Source organism: Sinocyclocheilus grahami, unplaced genomic scaffold (assembly GCF_001515645.1).
Source record: "Sinocyclocheilus grahami isolate Dianchi unplaced genomic scaffold, SAMN03320097.WGS_v1.1 scaffold1838.1, whole genome shotgun sequence".
Taxonomy (NCBI): Eukaryota; Metazoa; Chordata; class Actinopteri; order Cypriniformes; family Cyprinidae; genus Sinocyclocheilus; species Sinocyclocheilus grahami.
Genome location: NW_015507017.1, coordinates 24,150 through 34,061, shown reverse-complemented (window position 1 = coordinate 34,061; position 9,912 = coordinate 24,150). Strand labels below are relative to the sequence as shown.

The 9,912-nt window shown below is 44.0% G+C and overlaps 1 protein-coding gene across 1 annotated transcript in view; it reads right to left on the bottom strand.

Moving 5' to 3' along the window:
* Window positions 1–7,782: 7,782 nt before the first annotated feature.
* LOC107572950 (E3 ubiquitin-protein ligase TTC3-like) overlaps window positions 7,783–9,912 on the bottom strand; it is an 18,336-nt gene continuing 16,206 nt past the window's right edge. The window contains exons 15-23 of the mRNA XM_016259388.1: window positions 9,680–9,776; window positions 9,491–9,594; window positions 9,329–9,413; window positions 9,103–9,204; window positions 8,819–9,030; window positions 8,528–8,654; window positions 8,353–8,451; window positions 8,175–8,267; window positions 7,783–8,086 (exon numbers count right to left, since the gene is read on the bottom strand). Coding sequence (XP_016114874.1) covers window positions 7,955–8,086; window positions 8,175–8,267; window positions 8,353–8,451; window positions 8,528–8,654; window positions 8,819–9,030; window positions 9,103–9,204; window positions 9,329–9,413; window positions 9,491–9,594; window positions 9,680–9,776 — 1,051 coding nt within the window. The 3' untranslated portion in view covers window positions 7,783–7,954. The remainder of the gene's footprint in view (window positions 8,087–8,174; window positions 8,268–8,352; window positions 8,452–8,527; window positions 8,655–8,818; window positions 9,031–9,102; window positions 9,205–9,328; window positions 9,414–9,490; window positions 9,595–9,679; window positions 9,777–9,912) is intronic.

Below are 9,912 nucleotides of genomic sequence, written 5' to 3'. Positions count from 1 at the left end.
GTGCGTGTGTGTGAGAGTGTGTGTGAGTGAGTGTGTGTGTGTGTGAGAGAGAGTGTGTGTGTGTGAGAGAGAGTGTGTGTGAGTGAGTGTGTGTGTGTGTGAGAGAGAGTGTGTGTGTGTGAGAGAGAGTGTGTGTGAGTGAGTGTGTGTGTGTGTGAGAGAGAGTGTGTGGTTACCTGTAGCGACTCGCGAGTGGTTTTCAGGTGAGAACAGCCCTGGAGTCTCAGCAGGGTCTTGCCGTTTTCTGAGATGGTTGAGTTGATCTTTAACTAGCACAACCATTGGTGAAGATCTGCGGTGAAATCAGTCCAGTTTAGAGCAGCTTATCAACACACACACACACACACGCACACGCGCACATCAGATCACAACAGAAACACGATGAAGAGCTCCTCATCATCATCAGCAGCAGCAGGAGCTCGGGCGCCAGTCAAGGTTGTTCGGCTGCTACTGAGCGCCGACTCCCGCGCGAATGCGAGTTTGCTGTAAATCAGCTGTCAAAACACCGCTAGCCTAGCCAGCTAACGGCACAACGGCCGCACGAGCATGAAGCGCGCGGAGAGCGCCAGTTACGCGGCGGCCCGTCAGCTAAACCCGCCGATCAGCTGAGACCCGCTCGCGCCGAGCTGTCCGTACCGAGGCTAGCTGGACACTAGCAGCCCGGGCCTGCGCGCGGAGCGAAGCCTGAGCGAAGCGAGCGCGAAAACTGCCCCGCTGTCGCGTTGCGCTTTCGGAAAAGCACAAAACGCGTCGCATCGAGCCTCAACTCGGACGCAGCGAGCGGAGCGGATCCGGGGCTCCGGTGCGCGGCGGCGGGATCGCTGAGGGAGCTAAGCGTTAGCCGCGGCGCTAGCCGTCACACTCACCGTGCCGCGAGCCTCTTTCTGACGAGAGGACTGCAGCTCCTCGGGAGAATCCGCAATAATTCCCAACCGCCTTCCTCGGGAATGCTGTCCAAAGTATGTCGGACGCACAGCTTCGTGGAGAACAGAACAGCGCCTCTCGGTGAGCGTCGGCGCTCCGCAGCGCAGCAGTCCCGCGTCCGTCACTCACTCACCCCGCGCGCGCGCCGCCGCGGACCCTGGACAAAATGGCGCGCGCGCTGCAGACCCGCGCACAGCGCTCGCGCGCTAAACTCGCCCCGCGGCGCTGCTCGTCGTCGATATACGACGCGCGAATCGGTGATCGAATTCTCAGTCGCTATCAGGCGCCGCGGTCGCGCACGAAGAGCGCTCATCAGTCATTTGAAGGAATACAACAACAAAAAAAAGTTAGGAACAAAATGGAAGCCGAGCGAGAGCGTCTCCATGACGACTGTCCGTCACACGGCCAAGTTCCCGGATGACCTCATGACGCAGGAGCCGTTCGCGGGTTGTCATGGAAACTGCCAATCAATTTTACGTTTCGTAGAGCGTAGCGCCAGCAGACGTGCCTCTGATTGGTTGCGCTTCTTCAGGACCAACAATGCAAAGCAATATTATGATCGTGTTGTGTTGGATTATAAGTAAGTATTATTCCAAGTTTTGCGGCATTTAAAATGTTTCGGACATTATATTTCAATCCTTAAAGCAGCTGAAACAAAGGAACGTCCTGAAACTCTTCGAGTTATGTGCAATTTATATTAATGAACCCCTTACGATTTAATTAATTGCTTATATTTTGATATTTGTTTTGTGAAGTATTATATATATATATGAACTTAATTAGCATTATTTATTTTGTAAAGTAATTCATTTTTTCATTTATTGTGTATATAAATAAAAGGTTCAATATGAAAAAGTTGAATTAAGGTTAAAAATTAAAAATCACCTTAATTTGACCCTCTAACTCTAACGCTTTCTATTCTCCTATAATTCTACTTTATCTATATTTATCTTTTTCATTTTTTTGTTCTTTATTTAAAAACTCGGTGAATTTCTTCTATGCATCTTTACACTGATTTTTAAGCAGCCTTAACTCAGATGTGTAGACACGTGGCGAGAACAGAAAGAGTGTGAAGAAAAACAAAGTCTAAAGAAACCTGGCTGGTCAATAGTGAACAAATGATATCCTTTCAAATGATTGGTAATAAATCATGAGTCACTATATTTCCATCATTCATGTGATGACATGTCTAATTACAGCAGATAGATGAGTGACTCAAATGTGCATCTATAGTAATTAGACATGCTGTCACGATTCATGGTTTATTACGAATACTTCAACAGGATAGAATGTAGTTTTCAGAATGTTCTATGCTGTCGATCTCTCAATTCGGTTTTGAGAAATACATTAAATACAAACTTTAAGTTTTAAAGCGATAGTTCACCCAAAAATGAACTTTGTCATCCCTTTCTCGCCCTCGACCTGTTCCAGTTTCTTCTGTTGGAAGATATTCTGAAGAATGTGTTTTTACCAAACAGCTGTTGGTTCCCAGTGAAACAAATGTCCACCCCTCTAGAATTTGAGGTGAATCTCGTGATTGCTCTTCACGACGATCACGTGATAACAGAATCAGCATCTGAAGCTTCGGATTCGTTGAAGGAATTGTGCGTCTTTTTCTTACGACGAATGAGAAGTTGCCTTTTTCACCACAGTAACTCACATTTAAAAGACTCTGTTGACCATGAGTGAATATTTACATTTGTTTCTGTAATATAAGTGTTTATTAAAACTCAACGTGTGAGACACGGATTAAACGGATTTCGGTCTCATTTGTTTTACTTGTAGACGTTATACAGGGACTCCCTAATGTTTTTGAACCCTTCGAAGTTATTTTAAGTTAACATTTCAATGATTTAACACCATATTCACACTTCCCCTGGAGGAAATATACATGTATATAATGTAGGGATGCACGATATATCGGCCACCATATCGGTATCGGCCCATATCGGCTCATTTTTTCTGTTATCGGTATCGGCCTGATAAGAAAATTTGGCCGATATCTTAAAACCGATAAATAATGCATTATTTTAATATTGTGATGTATATCTGATTTATCTCATATAGAATGCGTTTGGTTAAGTTAAAAGAGCGCTTCAGTTTACCGGTGAACCGGTGATCCTCAGCGCACGCAGCTCAAACAGCAGTGCACAACATTAATAACTATGATTGGGAATGTTGTGTATATAACATTCTAATGAGAACATTATTATAATAAAACGTTGTGAATTCTTTGGGTTTAGTTGCCGTGTTTCAGCGCGTTGTTATGGGAAGAGCGCATCCACAACAGGATCACACATTCTGACTATAGCATGCAATAACTGCGTCATTTTGTACATATATAAGTTGTAATATTATGTTTATGTGGTATTAATATTAATCTCAGGATGCATTTCCTTGAGTTAAATAAGCTGCCAGCAAAACACTTCAGTTTACCGTGTTCATTCAGCTCTTCAGCACGTGCAGCTCAACGGCTGCTATTTAAAACAGTGGTATTAATTTGTTACTTTTTCAAAATCATTGATATATTATTAATAACAACAACCACTTGTATTTTTCTCTTATTATTTTCATCAACAATATGGTTTAGTAATTAAAATCATTTAATTATTGTCCGTGCAGAGGCTATTCCGTTTTATTGATCTATGGCGCATTCATTTTGATTCTTTACACGTGTAATGATGTCCAATGACTTGTTTGCATTATTTATGCATAATTTTATTTATTTGTAAGACTTTTTTATGACTAAATTTGGTAATGGGAGAGTAAAAATATTTTTAAAACGTACACCGTTCAAACTAGGCTGCTTATGTTGAAGTGTTTGGGATGTGGCTTTTAATGATGAGACCTTTTTTGTAATCAGGCTCTCAAAAAGTATATAACAATTTGGATATAGATTTATCGGCCAACATATCGGTTATCGGCTTTCAAAAATAAAGAATAATCGGTTATCGGCCAAAATTTTCATATCGGTGCATCCCTAAAAAAAAATACCGTCATGTACCGTGAAACCGGTATAATTTTGAAAAATACTGTGATATAAATTTTCGGTCATACCGCCCAGCACTAATTAGAACATTCAAGCAGTTTAAAAAAAATTTTTTTTTTTAAATGTGCCATAGAGAAAACATTGCTGGCGTGCATCACGATACAAATCAATGGCAATAACATTTTAAGATATGTCAGTGCAAGTTAATTTCAGTTAAGACAGTCTTGCACCAGGCTTAAGCCTTGTCTATGAATCTGCGCATTAAAGATGTTTTTAGATAAAATTCTGTGTCTGTCCCTCCACCCGAGCAGGCCAGAATACAACCGAGGAAAAATAGGTCAGGCTTAGCATTTGCTTGAGCATAAATTTATGATTTATTTCTAAAGCCCTTAATTTAATTTAGAAGAACGAGTGATAGACTGCAGTGACTCAGAGAAAAAGTCTCAGACTGATGGATGTCACTGATGCCCGTTTTCCACCGAAATTGTGCTGGTTCTCATAGCCAGCAAAACTGCAAACAACTCGAGAACATGCAAAGATTTTGTCTTATTTAAACACATTTTAACATCCAGTGCTATTTAATTCAGGATCGACGCAGTTTTGACACACCCATCAAAAGTTACAACGGTCATAACTCAGTCAAGTAACATCCATAAATGTTTTTGGGTAGACGGAAAAAGTCAAACCAAGTACCTAATTTTTTTTAACATTCACTTACGCCGGTTGCAGTTTCTGGCCCAAGATTACCATGTTTTAGGTGGTGTAGCCAGTTTTTTTGAGGTGGGTTAAAGGGGGCTTTGGAGGTGTGGCAAAACTTAGCCAATCACTATAATTAATCAATATAACCTAATGCTTGTGAACTTACCTGAGGCCTCTGCTTGTGCTGTGACTGGCTCTGTGTCTGACCCTGCGTCTGCTCCCAGTTGCCCCGGGCCCGGCTTCCGCCCACTGAAGTCATCATTTACAGTATATACAAATAACAGTATTTACAAAAGGAATAACACCTTTAAAAGAGAAGCAGATGGGAAAATGTTACTGACAACTCTCCAAAAAATTCAAATAACAATCGTAAAAACATCACACGGTCTCGACAAACCACTGAATTAACATTAAATATGCATGCAAATAACAACGCTACACCATGTGTAGCCAAAACTGGAAGTAAACAACGTTGCTGCCTGACGCACTACCCATAAAGCGACGGCCCAAGTTTACCAGAACACCAACAGAAATTAAATTCTAGGAACTTAGAAAGCTTTGAAAAACAAGACCAAATACTGTTTACAAGTCAAGCTGCAACAAGTCAACCATAAACGCGCTTCCGGGGCTCAATATCCTCAGTTTAAAGCTTCTTTAAATGCACACAAAAACACCGTAGCCCTTCACATTTGGATTAAAATTACACCAAAAACTGTCCACCTGATGCAAGTTGCGAAATATTGCATGTGTGGTTATGCCAAACAGCCCACCGTAGCAGCTCTGCGCATAAGGAAATGTGGTGGAAGAAAGCAACTGCGCACTTTAGATCGCGCACAGAATCGGCCAGCGTGATAGAAGCACGCGGGACCAGCCGCGGGAAAACAGACGGACAAAGCTGAACAACAACAACAAAAACTCAACGGCCTTTGAACGGGCTGAGGGCGAGGATGTAGCTGTCAAACTGAGACCATGTTGGAGACGTGAACACAACCACACAGTCCATGGGTGAAAGTCATTTTATATTTCTTGAGCACTCACACTATTCCATACAGTAAATAAAACAAGGATATATGCAACAAGTAAAGTGTCTAGGAAAAGCAGCACATAAAAGGCATTCGTTTCCATGCATTGGAACGTAAACATTACCTAAGAGTATTCAATCTATCTGTAAAATAAGCATCCAACAGGTAACCTACATTACCTGTAGTGCTCTACATCAGATCTGCATACTGGGAATCCCATATTAACTTACCGACTAAAAAGTAAGCAACTGTATAAACTTGGTTAATAATAGAAAAAAAAAATCTTAGGAGGTGAAGGATTATGATAAGTCCAGGCGATGGGCCTTGGAAAAGCAACTCGATATAAACTCAAACATGCAGATCTAACGATACGATATGAAAAATGCGCACAGTTTTTTATAGTGTTAATAGGTTATTGATACGTTAAATAAAATAGACAAGAGCTAGATTATGGGTGGCTTCCGCTCTGGCCGAGTCTAATAACCTCATGGCCGGTTATCGGGCATCATGATGCTGCTGCTGCTGCCCCAAAATTAAACTTTTCCGGTTGCTAATCAACTATATGGTTTCTCAGCGTAGATTAAAGAATAGTTGGGTAAATTGTTCGTTAGATTATTCGACACGATAATATTTTGCGTCTGCAAAACTGGAATGCACACGCCCCCCGGGGTGAGGCGCACTCCCGTCGGTTCCCCTGTACACTCGACACCGAGGCTTCACCGAGGCCTACAGGCCCCGAATGATAAAAAATGAACAACAGGCGAGGTACTAACCAAAGACCCGGCTGGATGTCAGAAATGTGGAGATAACGCCGACCGACGGAGGCTTTATTGTCGACCTCCTAATCAGACGGAAACAAAACACGAACTCCTTCGCGTCCTAAATCGATTCCCCAAAGCCGACAACAAGGCCGAACCGACTCGCGCAGACAATAAACGAAAGGCTCAAAATGTACCTGTTTCTCTTCCACAGCTGACACCCGGATCACCGCGTCACGTGGTTTATCACAGCCACTGCGGCTTCACGCTCAGAGCTCAACCACGTGACGCCAACGTACGCATGTATATATATATATACCAATAGTCTATAATAACAACTTAAACCAGAATTATGCAATATATAATGTTACCCTCTAGCTGTAGTTGGGTATTTGTAATGCAAAAGCCTACCTGATCATTGATACTGATGTCAAAAAATACTTATGACAGCCTACATATTCCGTGAATAAGGACCTTGAAACTAATTTTAAATTAACTTATTTATTTAGAATAAACAATAAATAAGAACAGAATAGGTAACATGGTTGCAAATGTAGCCGTAGGTCGGTAGGTTAACTTGTTTGGGACCAAGTCACCATTTACATACGAATCTTTTGATTAAAACTAGTTACTTGTAACCAGTGCTGGGTAGTAACTGATTACACGTAATCTGGATTATGTAATTAGATTTGAACAATTAAGTATTTGTGATTAGATTAATTCAATTTTAAAGTGTTCATAAACAGATTACAGTTACTTTTTTGTAGATTCGGTTATCGGCTTTCAAAAATAAAGAATAATCGGTTATCGGTATCGGCCAAAATTTTCATATCGGTGCATCCCTAAAATAATGTAAATATAAAACAGCAGACAGGCTTATTGAAAGTACAAATTCACTCTCTGCCAGCAGGAGGCGCTTTAGAAGCAGCAGAAACAGCATTTTTCCTGGTAACGGCTGTAAACAAAGCAGCTACGCTCATCAACGCTACTTTATCAGGCGTTATCCAGCTTGTGGGTTGTGCGAGACTTCCGGTTCATTAACCGCTGTAGGAGAAATAACGAGAAGAATATCAAAGTGCAGTAAACTACAAACCAGTGTGTTCGTCATTGAGATAATACATTAAAACAACACCGTAATTTGCAATATCAAGCAGCCAAATGTGCTGTTTTGTACAACTAAAAATAGCTGGAAGTGAATGACACCGAAAGCCTTGCACATTATATTTACAAATGGCCGCGCCGCTCTTACAGGAAAAAATAAGCTGGATAGGAAAGTTGAAATAAAAATGACATCAAAACTTACATTCATATAAAATGCCAGGAGAACGCTGCTTTGGTTAAATGTTTTAATGAAGTAAAATGACAAGCAAAAGTGGATGAGTAAAATCAGTTCACGGCATGAACTTTATTACAGGAATGAAAAACACAGATGTGCCCTGAAAGTATACATCACCGATTGGTCCGTCGAGGTTCCAACAGCCGAAAACAAACAGTGTATGTGATTAAATGAGCTGGATGAGGAGACTGGTGTCTGATGCGTGTGCTGATGAACATACAGCGGGTCAGTTAAAGGCGGCGGCGGGCGCGTGGCTCCTGCGGTGTCTGCCGGGCAGCACGGGAAAGTCCTCCGGTAAGAGTGCGTGTTCTCGACAGGTGGGACACGTGCTCTGCTCCTTCAGCCACGACTTTATACACTGAAACACACGCACACACACACACACACAGCATCAGTCTACAGCTGCCAGACGCTCAGGAAGACGTGACGAGAGCAAGCGTCCTGACCTCTCTGTGGAAGCTGTGGCGGCACTCCAGGACACACACTTCCTCTGGACTCATGTCCTCGTGACAGATGATGCACGGATCCTCCATGTTCAGCTGACGGCACACACACATTCACATGTTCAGTGAGGTTAGAGTTAGACGAGTGCAGTGAGTTTAAGTGTGTGTGTGTGATTCTTACCGCCAGCGGCGTGTTGCGGTGTTTCTCCGACACCGTCTTCCACACGTGTGGAGGAGTCATGTGACCCGCAGCGTCTCCACCTGTGATGTTCATGTGCTCCTGCAACAGGGAACCACATCGTCACTCCACAGCGCACACACACACACACACGAGAGAGAGCGAGCCGGTTACGCACACACGTGTTCTCCTGATGATCCAGGATGAGCTGAGCCACTCGGTTGATGACGTCATCATAGGTCAGCGCGTTGAGAGCGCCTCCGCTGGACACACGGACCTTCTGGATGAACTTATTCATCACCATCCTACACACAAACACACCAGCGCTCAGAAGACTGGAATGAGGAGGATTTATTTGTGTTTCTGAAAGAAGTCTCTTCTGCTCACCAAGGCTGCATTTATTTGATCTAAATACAGTAAAAGGGTTTTGTTTCAGAAACATGAATGCTGTTGTGTGTTGTAGCCGCACCTGTTGTAATGAGGGAACATCATGTGCAGCCGCTCCAGGATCCTGTCGTACACAGAGAGGTGCTGCGGCGCTGAAGGCCGATGGCTCACAGGCTCTTCAGGAAGTCTGTCCGCAGGCTTCGGTGTGCTTCTTCCTGTGGGGGTGGGTGTGGGGGTGCGGGCGGCAGGAAGTGACCCGTAGAAGTGAGAGCCGGACGGCTGAGGAAGCATGACCTGCAGGACACACAAACACTGATCAGATGACCGTTCATGACCCCTGACCTTCAGGTGACCCACGGATCTCACCGGTAGAGCGGGTCCTGCGGGGATGCTGGGAACACTGATATCAGGCAGTGAACTCAGTCTGGCGCCCTTCTTCACCTGATCCATCTGAAGCTCAAACTCCATCTGAGAGAAAGCACAGAGAAAGCACTACAGTGTGTCTGATCTGTTAATCAGAACGGATTGTGTCTCAACACAGAGCCGTGCTGTCGCGGGTCGTGAGAGAAGACAGTAGCAGAAGGAAGCTCACCTGAGTCCTGTTGGTTTTGTCTTCGGCATCACACACGTGTCTCTTCCAGTCGTCTACGGCTGACAGCAGTGCAGTGGAGCGGAAACTGCAACACAATCAACATCACAATCATAACACCTGTAAATCACACTCTGCGTAAACACCTGAGAGTCTGCAGCGTACCTGAGCGACGCCTCTGTCAGGTGTTTGACCACCATCTTCCCTTCAGAGACGCTCATCCTGAGCCGCCGCAGCGCGTGTTCAGATCTGCTCTGCAGGACACACAGCTGAAGCACACACACACACACACACCAGTGTCAAGTCAGCGTCCAGGAATTAACACATCCTCAGCACACGGGCTGAAAGCCTCACCTGAGCCATGGTGGATCTCCTCTGGGCCTTCACACACGTGTCTCTGAAGTGCTTCACCTCTTCTTCTAGACTCAGCCGCTCAGACGCACACTGGTTACTGCAGGACGCGTGCAAACACGTTAATGCATCAGCGTGACACACTCACTCACAGACACCCACACACACACTCTCAGTGACACACACACACACACACACTCTCACACAGAGAGATACTCACACACACACACACACAC